This window comes from Centropristis striata, chromosome 4, assembly GCF_030273125.1.
Source record: "Centropristis striata isolate RG_2023a ecotype Rhode Island chromosome 4, C.striata_1.0, whole genome shotgun sequence".
Classification (NCBI taxonomy): Eukaryota; Metazoa; Chordata; class Actinopteri; order Perciformes; family Serranidae; genus Centropristis; species Centropristis striata.
The window spans coordinates 22098750-22115355 of record NC_081520.1 but is presented as its reverse complement, the minus strand read 5'-3'; the positions used below and the strand labels follow the sequence as shown (position 1 = coordinate 22115355).

The 16606-nt window shown below is 35.4% G+C and overlaps 1 protein-coding gene across 1 annotated transcript in view; it reads left to right on the top strand.

Annotated features, from left to right (window-relative positions):
• Positions 1 to 9880, top strand: part of nlk2 (nemo-like kinase, type 2) — a 35686-nt gene extending 25806 nt beyond the window's left edge. The window contains exons 8-11 of the mRNA XM_059330704.1: positions 822 to 908; positions 1004 to 1202; positions 2384 to 2477; positions 3715 to 9880. Of these exons, the coding sequence (XP_059186687.1) occupies positions 822 to 908; positions 1004 to 1202; positions 2384 to 2477; positions 3715 to 3769 (435 nt within the window). The 3' untranslated portion in view covers positions 3770 to 9880. The remainder of the gene's footprint in view (positions 1 to 821; positions 909 to 1003; positions 1203 to 2383; positions 2478 to 3714) is intronic.
• The last annotated feature ends 6726 nt before the right edge of the window (positions 9881 to 16606 follow it).

Sequence of the window (16606 nt, the reverse complement as noted above, 5' to 3'; positions counted from 1 at the left end):
TCATGGCAAAGGAACACATGACAATGCGTCGGCAATAACATAATCGACCCCTTTTATATGCCGAATATGAAGATCACGCCAATTTAGAGAAATCGGCTCCTCCCCCCTGCTACATGAGACACTGCTGACTCTTGCAAGCATGTCCCTGTCATAGCATCAAGTCATGCTGACACCATGCCTGGTGCACGGGTGGGTGGTGTCACCCATCTGTGAACAAAGCCTCTTTTTGGATGGCCTTTCAGTGATTTTAGCCAATCGGTTTTGGTCCCACTGTTACCAATGATAATATCTAAAACACGCATGTAAAAAAGTATGATTGAACAAAAAATGTTTAAAAGATTTTACAAACTAAACGTTTTTAATGTTTCAGGTGTGGTGGTCTGTTTAAAGTGTGAGTTGTGTGTTATCCTTAAAGGTCCCTGTCAAGGTTTCTTGTTGTTGCACTTTCATTATTAATTATGTATTTATGTTTATATTCAATGTATCACATCAAAACTCAATTACTATTACGCGGCCGACCATAAAGTTAGACCTCTTTTCATGACATGATTGCGATAATGTGATTTATTCTTCTCAAAACTTTATTAAACAATATTTTCCAAACATATCACAATGGAAATAAAACCACAATTAACATTATTCCGACTTTATGGGCGTCCGTTTATATTTTGTTTCTCATGTCACAATTGCAAAGATGATTAAGCTTAAGGTTAAGTTGATTTAAGATTCAGAAACTATGCATCCATGTTTAAATTGGCCTTCAGAAGCTGAAAGAGACAGGGGGAGGATGGTTGATGTCGTGATGTTTGTTTTATCTGCAGCCATCCCTTCCTGTTCTGTACACACTGTCTAGCCAAGCGACCCATGAAGCTGTCCACCTCCTCTGTAGGATGCTGGTGTTTGATCCGGTGAGTCATTCTGTTAAGCATAGTTTGAGAGATGAATGTCAAATATAATTAATATTTTTGATTAATCGCATTCAACTTGCTTGTTTTGTCTGCAGTTGAAGAGGATTTCAGCGAAGGATGCCCTGGCTCACCCTTACCTGGACGAGGGTCGACTGCGCTACCACACATGCATGTGCAAATGCTGCTACACCACATCGTCTGGCCGTGTTTACACCAGTGACTTTGAGCCCGTCACTAATCCCAAGTTTGATGATGGCTTTGAGAAGAATCTGAGCTCTGTGAGACAGGTCAAAGGTAAGTTGATTTGCTGAGATAACAGCCTTTATGTTTCCTGTCTTTTGATACAACAAAACAGGGAGAGTTTATAAAACATGATATATATATATATATGATATATCAGTCTTTGTGACATATATATATATATATATATATATATGTATATATATATATATATATATATATATACATACATACATACATACATACATACATACATACATACATACATACATACATACATACATACATACACACACACACACACACACACACACACACATATTGGGGATGGGAATAAGTTATCGATGATCGATTATTGGTCGTAAAGAATTTGGTCAATCATGTGGAATTTTTTATCAATCTGTGTATTTTTTAATTTTATCTATGACTGTGTATCAGTATCACTGAACTGAAACACGCTGAGCGTTCAGTTATGTGGCCGTATGTCAGAGAGCCAATGCTCATTGGCTCTTTGAGAATTAAGTTGGATAAAACTACAGTTTGCAAACTGAAAGTTGCAATAACAATTATAAAACACACAGAAATATAAAAGTATCAATTTGAGAAAAACTAGCTTACTGTATCAAACCTTGCTAGCATGAATTACTGAGTTTAATTTTATCCAAAATGTATTTAAACACAAAACACATTTGAAATTTTAGATTACTGTGAAAACTTTGGGGCTAAAACATAAAACATTGAACTCCTTGACGTTATCTTTACAGTTTAATCTCTCTTGATTTAGTTTTATGATCGACAGGATCAAGTCTCTTTCCATCCTTTCAAAATAAAAGCATCCTTTATCAAAAACAGGCTTTTGCACAGTACTGTATATATATCTTATATTTTGCCCATGTATGCATGCAGCGATTAATTGATCGTTAACGTTATAAATAATCAAGTTGGCAGGTTTCTTCCAACTCCCATCCCTCGTAGCATGTGTATCGCCTGTTGATTAAATGACTTTCTATATCCCTGTGCCACATCTTTAATATTTATTTAATTGATTATTTTGTGAACAGAGCCGAGTCGTATTCTTTTGGTTTTGTGGTTTTATTTTATCTTTTTTGCAGTAATTTTTTTACAATATTGTAATTTTTTCGTTATTGTGAGAGGCCTAGTTTCAGTTAGTTAGAAAACAAAGTAAGAATTTGTTTGCTGATCTTCCTCTGCTGCTCTGTGTTTTCCCTTTGCAGAGATCATCCATCAGTTCATTTTGGAGCAGCAAAAGGGGAGTCGAGTGCCACTCTGCATTAACCCTCAATCAGCTGCTTTCAAAAGCTTTATCAGGTAGGAGGCTTTTTAATACACAGCAGTATAACTGAGAACCAAAGATTTTATATATGTTAATAATAAAACATACCACATGTTAGTGTGTGAGTTTTGGAGTTGTAGGGAGATGTAAGTCTTTTAACATACCATTATAACAGTGTTTGAGGACATTTTTGGAGAGCTCCTTTGAAAGTTTCTTGATGCTGCAGTTAGTAATTAGATTTTTTTTTTTAATTCCCAACATGCAATTTATGTTATTAATTAACCCTCCTGTTATGTTCATTTCTCAGGAACGGCAATAATGTTTGTACCATTGGGCTTTATTAATAATAATAATAATAATAATAATAATAATAATAATAATAATAACAATAATAATTAATTATCCAAAAGTGTCAAAAACCAAAAAATTCCAATAAACATTGTTTATATTTCATGATTAACCTCATTACTAACCATCTCAGTCATTATTTAGTGTAATGGTGTCCTTTACCTCGCACTGATCGTGGTTCAATGATGATAATTCACTCGTTTTTCATAAAAAATGCATGTTAAAACTTTTTTTATGTACACTGGAAAGACCTAAATATAAAATTCAATGGTTTTACATGACATTGAGTTTTTGAAAATTTTATTTTACATTTTTTATTTTTTTATTTTATGAAATGATGTTTATAAATGAACACCTATTTTGTTCAGGGTCACATGAACCCGAACAGTATCTATGTAATATAAACATGCAAATATGTGAAATGAACCATTTTCATTTTTTATGTTTATGACACTTATTAAGCCAAGCAGAAGAAGTTTCATCCCGAAAAAATACTGCAAACTATACATGTATATTTTTTTTAATTTTTAAACTTTGAAATGGGTCAATTTGACCTGCAACATACAGTCGTGGAAAAGAATATTAGACCCTTGTTTTCTTCAATTTCCTTTTCCTTGTCCTTTTCCTTTTTTTGTTTTCATTATATTTGTCCAAACAAATGTACCTTTAGTTATACCAGGCATTAAAATAAACAAGAAATTGAAGAAAACAATGGTGGTCTAATATTTTTTTCCATGACTGTAACAGGAGGGTTAATGTTTTTACCACAAGGTTATTTTAAAATGTAAAGCTCTTTCAATCCAGATGATTTTTTATATTGAAGTTCTCCCTGGAACCACTGTTTAACATTTGAGGAACACAACATAACTAACCACTACACATTTAATCAAGTAACAAATGTCTTGTTGGCCTCCTTTTGAACAGTTCCACAGTGGCTCAGCCCTCTGAAATGCCTCCGTCTCCACTGGTGTGGGAATAGCTGCTGCTGCTGTGTGTCACCATGTTTCCTAACTGACAAGCTGCTAAACTGGGATCAAGAACGTGTCTCAACGTCCTCTACGTCTGCGTAGCATTTCACTGGATAGCTGTCCTAGCGGGTCTGCTGTGTGTATGCTGGAATATGAAACAAATGAAGAGAAATCCACTGATAATTGCTTTATGGGTGTGCATCACAGCGGTCTGGCATGCAAATGAATGAGACAAATGCTCTGTAGACCAAATCAGAATGTTTTAAACAAACTCATCTGGTTACTTCCAGGTAGAAGATAAGATTTAACAGCTATTGTACATTTGTTTTGCTATATATATTAATATAAATTTTTAAAAAGATGTCTATTTTAACATTTATGTAATCACAATCGATCTGCATTATTTTGCCTACCTTCACTTCTGCACTGGTAAATTAAATCCAACTTTGCTTCTAATTCAGGCAATAGATTGTAATTGTGTTGGCATACTCAATGGGCCTCATGCATGAATCATTCATACACACAGATTTGATCTTAATTGTGTGTATGGGCAATTTAGGAGCTTTTATGGCATTTGTCAATACTTTCCTGCTTCCTGTCCATTCTTAAATAGTTTTAAAATTTAAGAGTGACCTGTACACACGTAACTCGATGTACACAAAAACCAATTTGTCCTGTGAATTATTATTATTGTAGCCTGCCAGACTAATTCACAAGTGTGCATTAATCTGGAACCTCCTAGTTAATGTTTGATTTCGGACGGTTGTATTCAATGAGTGCACCCCAAAATGCCTCTGTATAGACCTACAGGTGCATCTCAATGAATTAGAATATCATAGAAAAGTTTATTTCTGTCAGTAATTAAATTTAAAAAAGTGGAAATAACACATTATTTAGATCCATTACACACAATGAAATATTTAATGTCTTAATTTCTTTCCTTTCTTCTAATTATAATGATTCTGGATTACATTTAATGAAGACCTAAAAGTCAGTGTCTGAAAAATATGACTATTTACAAAAGACCAATTTTAAAAAGTATATATAAATATAGAAATGTTTGCCTCTGAAAAGTATGTCCATCTAAATGACTCAATACTTGGTTGGAGCTATTTGACTTGAACTACTGGAAATTGACTTTTTCACATATTCTAATGTATTGAGATAAACCTGTATACAACCAATCAGATGAATAATATGTGATCCACAAACAATTGGGGAATTGGGGAGCAACGAAACACCAACCTCTCCACACCTGTCATGTACTCAATCAAGACACTGCACCAGTCTGCATTATTACCTTTCAACATTAACTTGTAATTTAGGTGATCAGGGAAAAATCCACTTCTCCAGTGGCTTATAACAACTCAGCAACCCTTGGAACCAGCAGAAGGTAGCCTGTATCCAACAGCTGATGCACACTGCCTCAGTGGTGAAAAGCCTGTGAAAGCTTTCATAGTCACCTGAAAAAGTGTGCTAGCTGTATTCTGCACACAATTACAATGCAGCATGGTATGTCCCCACCCCACGAGTCACCACCTTAACACATGGTTGGTGATGGTTTCATGGGACCTGACCATTTATTTCACTTGTGTAACATAAAAGCAGAATGCAGCTTTTTCTAGATTGTGAAATGACTTGCGCCTAAACTCAAGGCAGAAAAAAATCTAAAGGCATATATTTGATGAAGTGTTTTTTTATTTATTTTATGCTTCATTTATTTCTTAGAGAGTGTCAGTAATTTGTGGGAAAAGGGGGATGACATATGCTGAAGAGTCTCAAATACAGTCATGGAAAACATTATTAGACCATTGTTTTCTTCAATTTCTTGTTCATTTTAATGGCTGGTACAACTAAAGGTACATTTTTTTGGACAAATATAAAGATAACAAAAAAAAATAGCTCATAAGAGCTCATAATAGCTGATATCTAGCCATTTTCCAAGTTTTTATTGATAATAACCAAAATCATTAACAAGAAAACCATGGAAAATGTCTAGGTATCAGCTCTTAAATTAAACTTTTATCTTATTTTTTTGTTATCTTTATATTTGTACAAAAAAATGTACCTTGAGTACCAGCCATTAAAATGAAGAAGAAATTGAAGAAAACAAGGGTGGTCTAATCATTTTTTCCATGACAGTATCTTCTATCTGTTTTGGGTGTTCTTTCCTTTGAACAGATCTAACAGACTGCTGCCTGTTGCACGTTTCATGAATCTCATGTAGAATGTTCTTATTTTCCTCTTACTGCTTTGTGTAAGAACAAAAAAAAGAGAAAATAGGAAAAAATTCATACATGAGGCTAGCTTAATAAAAATCAGCTATTAACTGCATTATCTTCTGTACTCCCCTGCACATTTGGCCATAGTTTTTTACTTAATATGTAACAATTAATTTGCCAAAGATCAGGAGCCTCATGTATAAATGAAACATAAATGTTAAGATTGTCTGCAACTTTGAAAGGTTTGGGATTTATAAAATGTTCTTTACAAATTTTCTACACTGAACAAGCTGCCATCGTAGTCTCCGCCTCCCTGCTCTCTCTTCAAACCCTTTTTTTCATGATCAGATACAATGCAATTCGATGGTGAGCACTGCTGTTCTGTAAACTGCTGATAGCCCCACTTTTTCAATACACCTAGGAAAGCCATGCGTCCCCTCCATGTCCTAGCTCTCTAGTTTGTGGTTGTAAGGTTTTGTGAGGCTCTGATTATACTGGAGGTCACAACGGGTCATTTTATACACTGAGGTCAAGTTTTTAACGGGGACTAACATCATTACACTTGAATTAAATTGGGCTAATTGAATCTACAACAGTCTCAGCTTTCCAGTCATACCCACTTTATGCAATTCCAAGACTGTTTAGTTTTTTTTTTAATTGTAAAAATAAATTGGGAAAAACATTTATACTGCATGCAAAAACTGCATTGTTCTTGCCCAAAACTGCATGGAATTAGAATAAAATGGGCATGTCTGTAAAGGGGAGACAAGTGTGTACCCATAGAAACCAATGGGCAAGCTGGCAGTTTTTCCCTTGCTTAAATTAAGCCTGAGTTTGGAGCAGTGTGTCGCCCACTTCCCAATAAGATAGCATGACATGGTTGGTACCAATGGATTCCTTAGGTCATCTAGGTTCATATAATATCAACAACCATGATATGTATAGATGTGTATATATATCTCAATATCTGTGGCATTAAATCTGAGCCTTTGATAGATGCAAAGCCAGCTGAGGATGCCGGCGTCCTCAAGGAGTTTAATCTTTTTAATTAATTAATGGATTTTTATTACAGATTTATGACTTTAACAACACATCTTCAGAGGATTTATACCACTCTTATGTGGCATCTACTGTTGACCTGCTGTCTCCCCTTAAAAATCCCCCGGTTCCCACCCCCAATTCTTTATAAAGGGGGCTAACTAACAGTGATTTAATGATGAACAGTATATTAATTTCATGCATTATGTGCTTAATCAAGTTTGACTTATGTATCTGTACATGTCAGCGAGTTGAAATATAAGATGCACATACCTACTTGTGATCTTTACTGGCATTCTTTCTATTTTCATTTCAACTTATCAGTTCACAGTCAGCAAAGCTTCTATCATTTACTTATATACCCAACACATGTTACTTTAGTGTATTTATACACTGTAAAAAAGTTTGTAGAAATTACAGTAAAACACTGTCAAATTGCATGAGAAATTGGGCGTAAAATTGAAAATTACATATCACATTAGTAAACACCCCCGCGACCCGGCCCCGGATAAGCGGAAGAAAATGGATGGATGGATGGATTAGTAAACTCTTTTAATTACCGTTAATCAAGGAATAGTACTAAACTTTTGAAAAACTGTAGAAAACCATTTTACTGCAAAAATATAAAGTTTTCACGTAAAATTTAATAAGAATTACCATATAGTCACAAGGACACAATTACCCTACAAAGGGTCATTTCTAAATTACAGATTTTGCTGATATTTACATTTAGATTTATAATAGAAAACCCACTCACTGAAATTTTTACGGCGAAATTATGGCAACCACTGTTGCCGTTATTTTAGCGTAAAGTTAACAGATTTTTTTTTTAAAGTGCAAAAACAAAGTATTTTAGAGCTAAATTAGTAGAATTAACTAAAATGCAGCCTTGGACATATTTAATATTCATGGTTGTTGTAAAAGAAAATGAGAGTATACACAAATGTTAGGCGTCTTAAGAAGAGGACATGCGTACAAGAATGTAATTATTGTTTAGATATACAGTATGTGAAGTTTTAAATATATGTATAATATACATGTATTGGAACAAGTAAATGTATGCATGTATATGCTATTATGCGCATGTTTTCAGTAATGAATGTATGCAGCCGCTTATACATGAGGCCCCTCTATTTTTGTTTATAAATATTGTGAAATATTCAGTTGAACCTGTCCCAGTATGTAAAGCTTCAGTCAGGTAGGGTCAGGTATCCCCAAGAGCTTTATTTCTCTTTGGAATAATGAAACTTAGTATTAACAGTGGTCCATTGATTAGCACACTGTTGTGCTGAATATAAATTAATCCTGCAGGGGTTTTAGATGACTTTTGTTCTGTTTAATATATTTGAAGGCGATGGTTGTGTGTTTGGCCCTTTCTGTGAATAGGAAATTAATTTTAAACTGGATCAGTCTTAAAGCTATCCTCTTACTACGCCCTTCAGAAAGCCTATGTCACTTACTGTCCTGACAAAGGGAAAAGGAGCAGAAAAGGGAACACCATAGTGCTACTCCTACCTCCTCCTTTGACTAGCCACAGTACGTTAACTGCTAAGATTCAGTTCAGTGCTGATGTATGGCTAAAAAGGTTTTAACTTTAACTTCACTGAACTGTCTTGTCCTGTGCCTCCTAACTTCACTGCTCAGACAGTAAAGTAACTATTTCCCCACTCAACCAAACTGAGCAAAATTAAGTCCAAAGAGTATGGAGAGACAGATTCAAGAAAAACACACACCAATTGAAACTGCACTTAAAAAATTGCCACAAAAAATTATGCCAAATGAAATTTATTTTTTATTTCATTACATTTTGATTGATTGTTGGTGTAGGCCCAAAGCAACTTGTATTCTTCAGATATAAAAAAACATTGTTACTTATTTACAGCATTACATTGTATATTATTTTTACATTTTAGTCAACTAAAATGTGCACCATAACTAAAGAAAGTCTCCAGCTCGGCATCTTTACCTCTACATTTTGCCAACTTCAAGTCTAGGTTTGATTGTCCCTTTGCTTCCAAATCCCCTGAGATATTTCTTCAGTGTCCAGCCTCTCATTTGCACTTGGGTCCTGGCTGCATTCTGACAGAATCATACAAAAAAATGCTCAATATGATCTTTTAGCATTGTTGGTAGGTTAATTTAGACTCAGTAGGCTGTTTCATCTTCATTGTAAGGCTTAAAAATAAGGTTTGTGGCTCCATTACGTTAATTTCCCCATTTTTTTTTGGCCAACAATGGCTCTTTAGTTAGTAAAAGTTGCCGACCCCTGTTCCACACGAACTGCTCTCTGTACATAACATTTTTTTATGATAGCCTCTATAGTCTGCTGTTGGCTAACAAAAAAATCAACATTTTTGTGTAGTATGGGCCATCATTCTTGTTCATGAGAACATTTAACTCTAACAGTTTGATTGTGGTGGCCGAATTTATTCACAATATAAATGCCATGTTTCTGCTTTGAGTTGGGCAGGGAACCTTTGTTGCATGTTATTCCTCTCTCTTTCCCTACGTTTACCGTCCGTTACCATGAGGTTTCCCATTATGTCTTGATCTGTTCTCTACTTTTCTCTGCTATGCTTATTGTAGTTGTTCACATCCAGTTCTGCTGGTTCACTTTGGGTTTGACTTTTCAATGAGTATTTAGTTAACTGGATCAAACCTGTCTGCATAAAGGTCTTTTTGTCATTGATGCATAACAAACAGACCATAGAACAACCGCAGCAATCATTTCCCTCTTTACACCCCCACTCTAACAAAGCCAGACATTAGGAAACAAATACGTTCAATATTACGAATTAAGAAAGACGACATTTAAGTGCATTATGGTTCTGTGTATCTGCATCTGTAGTAAATGGACCTGCACTTATATATCGCTTTTCTAGTCGCTTTGCGACCACTCAAAGCGCTTTACACTACAGACTGAGCTCATTCACCCTTTCACACACACATTCATACTGGTGGCAGAGAGTATGAATGGTGCCACCTGCCACCATTGGGAATTCATTCACATACCGATGAACACAGCACATCGGGAGCAATTTGGGGTTCAGTATCTTGCTCAAGGATACTTCGACCGGTAGGGTGCGATGGTCAGGGATCGAACCACCAACCCTTCGGTTGGGGGGGCAACCAACTCTCCCAACTGAGCCACAGCCGCCCCAGTAGTTAAATTAAAAAAAAACCTTACCATGTAGCATCGATTCTGAAAATGGATGCCTTAAATTGGACATGGTCATCTCTACACAGTGACCGAATATTAGAAGAAAACAATTGTTCTGATGAGGAAATAACAGAAGCCAGATAGCCCTCCTTGGGCTACTCCATACAGTGCAATAAATGGCCAAAGATGTTTCGTTTTTCACACGTTTTAAAGGAATTTCATTTGTCATTTTGAACATATCTAATAATATTGAATGCTTGGCATGGTAGATGGCTAATGTCAGCCACAGTCACGTGATGGCCAACACTAAGAATCACACCCAGATTTGTAAAGAAATCTTTAAATGTACTACAGAAGCATAGAAAGTGTGTGGCTGTGGCAACTTACTACAGGCAAGATCTAGTCTTCCCTTGGAGCCTGCCTGGAGGTCTGCCCTGCCTGTTTTTATTTGGATTATCAGAACAAATGGGTCACTGTCACCATGTTATGAACAAAATATGAAAATGAACAGGAACCATACCCAGATAAAGAAGCAGTTTAACCAGCAATATTGTTCTTCAAGGGTGTTAATGCTTTGTTCTGTCTACTTGAATATATGACCACATGTGACAGAATTTTTCATCATGGATTGCATTCAAGCGGCTCGCCACAAAAAGCAAAGAGGTAGCATATGAATGGTGTTTAAATGATGGCATGGTATCATCTATATGGCATCTATATTTCTAAATGGCAATCCAGTGCTAAAGTGCTCCGACTTCTCCTCATACATGTTCACTGTCTCTAGAAGAAAAAAAAAGCTTTGAAGTAAATTATTTAATATATTTTTAGAATTGTTTTCTATTCCTATTGTTGTGTTCTATGGCATGCATTCTTCTCACACCTCAAAGTATAATTATGTATATATGTTAAATAGAGATCGAATCTCCACACCAACGTAAAAAAAAAATCAAAAAAATCAATACCACTGTATAGAAATTGTATTAGCCTGCACATTTAGAAGGCTATGAAGTTTATTTTATTTTTAAAACTTGCAAACAAATGTATATATTTTCTTGATTTTAACCCTGCACCTGGGATCTGTAGAGGAGAACAAACAGGTCCTAAAGATTCAGTAAACAGTACACAGTCATGTTAACCGTATCTCAGACTTGTAGATATATATCCAAGGAGACGCCTTTTTTGTTATTGAAAATTATTTCATCACAACAGCACTGTGTGAATATGTATATAAATGATTCACCGTGTTGGTCTCTACCTCTTGAGCTCAATAACTTGGCTTTGTTTACCTCCACACCTTTCTGATTTCATCTGGGGATGAATTGAAAACACTTGAATGTCCATCTAAGCTTTTATACTGAAATAAATGTGTACAGCCCCCCCGTCCTGCCCCGCCACTCCTCCTGCAGACCTTTCCTTCATGATCCAAGTATAAAACATTCATTCAAATTTTGAATCATCACATGTTTGTATTACAAAGTACTACCAATAGCCAAGGGTTCCCTGACTGTTAGTCAATTTTCACTCTTTGATAGGATAGGACCTTATGGGCAGGGAGAGTCACTGCTTCCACTATGATGGCTGTGTTCAAAGCTCAGCGTGAAGGAAGTGAATCCATTCAAAGATGATGCTTAAAGTTCCACATCATTAACTATAACTTCTCCTTTTGACTTATTTCATGCTACTGACAGTGTTTCATTAGTTCTCTGCAGGCTGTACTACACGTGATTGGGCTTCAGTAGAATTTTATTGAATCACAAATTAAGTCCAAATCTCACTCTGAGTTTAGTGTAGATTTGGTTTTCAACATCAGCGAGTAACTCAAGTAATAAACAACTAAAAGATTCAATTTAGAGCTGAAATTTTCTTTTTCTGCTTTAAATATTGATATGTAAAATGGTTTGCTAACAACAGAATGAGCAAGTGTAGATTCAGTAAATTAGAATATCATAGAAAAGTTTATTTATGTGAGTAATTCAATTCAAAAAGTGGAAATAACACATTTTATAGATCCATTACACACAGAATGAAACATTTCAAGTCTTAATATATTTATTTTTTTCTTATAATGATTATGGCTTACATTTAATGAAGACATAAAATTCAGTGTCTCAAAAAATGTGAATATTACAAAAGACTATTTTTAAAAAGTATGTTTAATATGGAATTTTTTTGTCTCTGAAAAGTATGTCCTTGTATATGCACTCAATACTTGGTTGGGGCTATTTGACTTAAACTACAGGAAATGGACTTTTCCATCATATTCTAATTTATTGAGATGCACCTGTACGTTTCTGTTGTGTCGTCATTTTATGGTAACTCCACACTTTGGCTTCTTCTGCTTGTTTGAGTAATGTTTCTCACTAAATGTTTTCATTTAAAGAGCATTTTTTGTGTCTTCGAGCCCTCAATACACTCCATGCTCAGAAAAACTACACAAAAATAGACAAAACACAAGGAAATGAAAAAAAAACACCTTTACCATTTTCATAAATATCAGCATTTAGGAAAAAATGGAATCACAATAAAAACTAAGAAACGCTTTGGTCAATTTAAAACCACTTGCAGCACAGAAAACACTGCAAATATGTTGTATAGGAAACATGCAAATAGAGATAACTGCATGTGGAACATAACAGAAAATTGTGGCTGACACTCAAACCATTTAATGGGTTCAAAATATGAGTTACAAGGTGTATTTTAATTGTGATCTTATAGGAAATAATCACACCATATTGACATTTTTCCTCCCACTCAACTATGGAGTGTTTGTTAATGTAACTATACAACACCAAATCATGATAACACTGAGACCAAACTGAAAATGTTCAGATCCAACCAGCAGGTTTATTACAAAAACAGAGTATAGAGTATGTAGTGAGTCATTTCATCAACATGGTCTCACAGAAATCCGTGAAATAGCCACGGATTTCGCTTAACTCAAAATCCGTGGAATAGCCACGGAATCGCTCAAATTTCCGTGAAACTGACACGGATTTCGCTACAATGCAAGTTAATGACAGTCATATTTTTCTGGCGAGATCTTCACCACAAAGTGATTATGTACATTCACTGAGTGAATATTTAGAAAATAAAACATATATTTCTCGCTAGAAATGTGATCAAAATCCATTTTTATGCAGAAACAAAGTCAAAATATGAATTTTTTCACTAAAAATGAGAGAACTGTCCGCCATGTTTTTTGTTCTGACCGCCAGAACCTTGAAAGTCATGTGACTTGGAACAAACCAATTGAGATTGAGCGATTCCGTGGCTATTCCACGGATTTTGAGTTAAGCGAAATCCGTGGCTATTTCACGGATTTCTGTGAGACCAGGTTGCATTTCATCCAGTATTCAGAACACATAACACTGGTTTCTAACTTGTTGCTGCTTTATCAGCTCTCTTTGTATGTATGTGTTCATTTATAATGTGCTTTTCTGCAATAAACTGCACAGACTAGACCACTCCCTCCTAGAATCCTGCACAGAGCAGAACGCAAGGTGCTAGAAGTTTTTGACTGTTTTCTTGTGTTTGCAGTGTTTCTAAATGCCACCTACACCTTGTCAAATTGGTGAATGAGTTTCTTAATTTCTTTGCACTTGCAAAGAAATTTTTATTACTTAAAATTAATTTAATATTGCCCAAAAATATGAAATTACCTGGATTAACTTGAGTTCTCTGAGGCTCATGACCATAGTTTTGGAATAATCCACTCCAACCTATTATGAAAAATAACTGCACAGTATGATTTATTGTAGTGGATTAGCCCATATTCAACAAGGGCTATTCTGGAAAAAAAGGAGATAATAGAAAGAGACATGCTGTGGGTTTCTATTGGAAACTGAATTAGGATTTTCTCAGGAATGAACACAGCTAGCAGTGGTGAAGTCACTCTCCCTCCCAGTCTATGCGTGAACTCTTTGTGTACATATAATAGTTTTCTATATGTTTTATTTTCTGTTGGAATGAAGTACTTGAATCAAATGATGCTCATTTTGAAAAATTTTAGAGAATGAACTGACAAACTTGTTTGAGAGACTTACCACAACTTGGCAACTATACTGGAATATTTGAAATCATATGTTGTCCTATACAATGTTTGTATATTTGATATTTTAATCAGATGCATTGTAATTTGAATAAAACTTGCAGTATATACAGTACATAGATGTATCTATTAAACCCTGCGTTCAAGCACTGTAAATCGAAGTTAATGACTAGATATCAGTTGTCACTTTGGAAGCGTTAGGTCAACCCAAAAGGTTCCGTTTGAAAAATAAAGGTGAAAACATTAAATGTGACATTTAAAGAATGCCCAGCCTTGTTGTCCATACTTCTCTTACAATGCAACAGACAAAGATAACAGCACATAATGAAAAAGTTTGATTTATAATTTTGCATCTACTTCACACTGTAGTTTTTCTAGGAAGCCTAAAGCAGAAAGCTATTGGCCCTATCCTACACCTAGAACAGTATAAGAACAAATATATGATGCTGATGAAAAAAAAAATGAATTAACACATCCAGAGACAATATAGACATTACACTATGTCAGGTTACATTGAAAGGATGGGAATAATTAATCGATGATCCATGAATGGTCATTATGAATTTGATAGATCTGTGTATTTTTTTAATTTTAATTTTTATCTATGACCGCTTATCAGTATCACTGAACGGAAACACGCCGAGCGTTCACTTCTGCGGCCGTACATCAATAAGCCAATGAGCTGAGAATTAGTTGGATAAAGTTACAGAGTTTTAATTTGAGAAAAACTAGCTTACTGTGTCAAACCTTGCTAGTATGAATTACTAGGTTTAATTTGATCCAAAAACTTATTTAAACACAAAACACATTGGAAATTTAAGATTATTGTGAAAACTCACCCATGCCTCTTCAGGGGCAAAAACATAAAACATTGAACTCCTTGACGTTATCTTTACAGTTTAATCTCAATTGATTTAGACAGGATAAAGTCTCTTTCCGTCCTTCCAAAATAAAAGCGTCTGTTATCAAAACAGGCTTTTGCATAGTACTGTTTATATACCCAGGATCTTTAATTTTGCCCATGTATGCATGCAGCGATTAATCGATCGTTAGTGTTATAGATAATCGAGTTGGCAGGTTTTCTTCCAAACGCCTACCCCTAATAGAAACCATAACAAACAAGTTTTTAAATATATATTACAGGTCACATCATACACAAATTAATGAACATTGTTTATGATTAACAAAAAAAATTGGTCCTAGGTCCTAACATCTGGGCTGTTCCAGAAAGTAGGTTTAGTGAAAACTATTTTAACTTTGAAGTGACAGGAAACTCTGCATTTTCAGTTCCAGAAAGAGAGGTTACTGACTCTGTGAATCCAACATGCCAGCAGGTTCTTTAAAAAATCAGATATTTTCTCTCATTATGACTGAGTTGATTATGAGTGAGAAGAGTTGACATTATGTCAACAAAGTCTATGTGTCGTGTCACAGAGATGTTAACTGAAATGAGCATTCTATACAGCGAACCATGCTCGAGCCAAGTGGCATCCGGGTCTGAGCAGTGAGACAAACCAGGAAGAGCCTTAAGTTGCATTCTACCGAAACTTCCAGCAGGTGTGCTGACGGCGGCTGCAGAAGCATTTGGGTCCATTCATTTCAATACATTTCAATGAGTCGACTTCTCACTTGATTTATTAAGGCGAGCCTTCATCAGGACAGAAGCAGAACAATGCGTATTCACGGCAACGTGTCAATAAAGTTATATATATATATAAAGGCAGTTTACCGGTTTGGCCTCATAACTTTGACCCTTTCACTCTATTGTTACTTAATGACAGTTTATCTGAAAGTTTTCTTCAGTAAAAATGTCTTGTTCAGTGTTTGGTTGGACTAACAGACACCCCAAGGAGTCGCTGTTCATTTTTCTGAGGTAAGTAACAGTTTGTTTTTGTTTTTTGCTAGACAAAACTAACATCCCAGTTAATGCTCCAGTTAATGCTAACATGAATTAGCAGCGGCTTCTCTCAGTCAGGTTGCGGTGTAGAGAGGCTTGTAGTCAGTGTCGTCAGATCCTTCTCGCTCCTCCACAGTCCAAATATGGTCTGCTCCCAGTTGCCGGAAACAAGATGAGGATGAGTGAAAGGCTGAACTCGATGCCTCAAACAGGACACAAACCAATGGGTGACGTCATGGTCACTACGTCCATTATTTATACAGTCTATGGTCTACACCTTAAACTAAACTACAAGACCCATATACGAACTAAGATTCTACATTAAAGAGCCTGTTGTTCAGTTTCTGGAACCAAAAACACCCAGAAAACATAATGCTAACTCATCTAAAAATCTGAATTTAATAAACGGGCAATAACACAATATCATCTCCAAGCAATTTATCTCAGTCTGCTGTAAAAAACAAAACATTAACTTCTAAGACC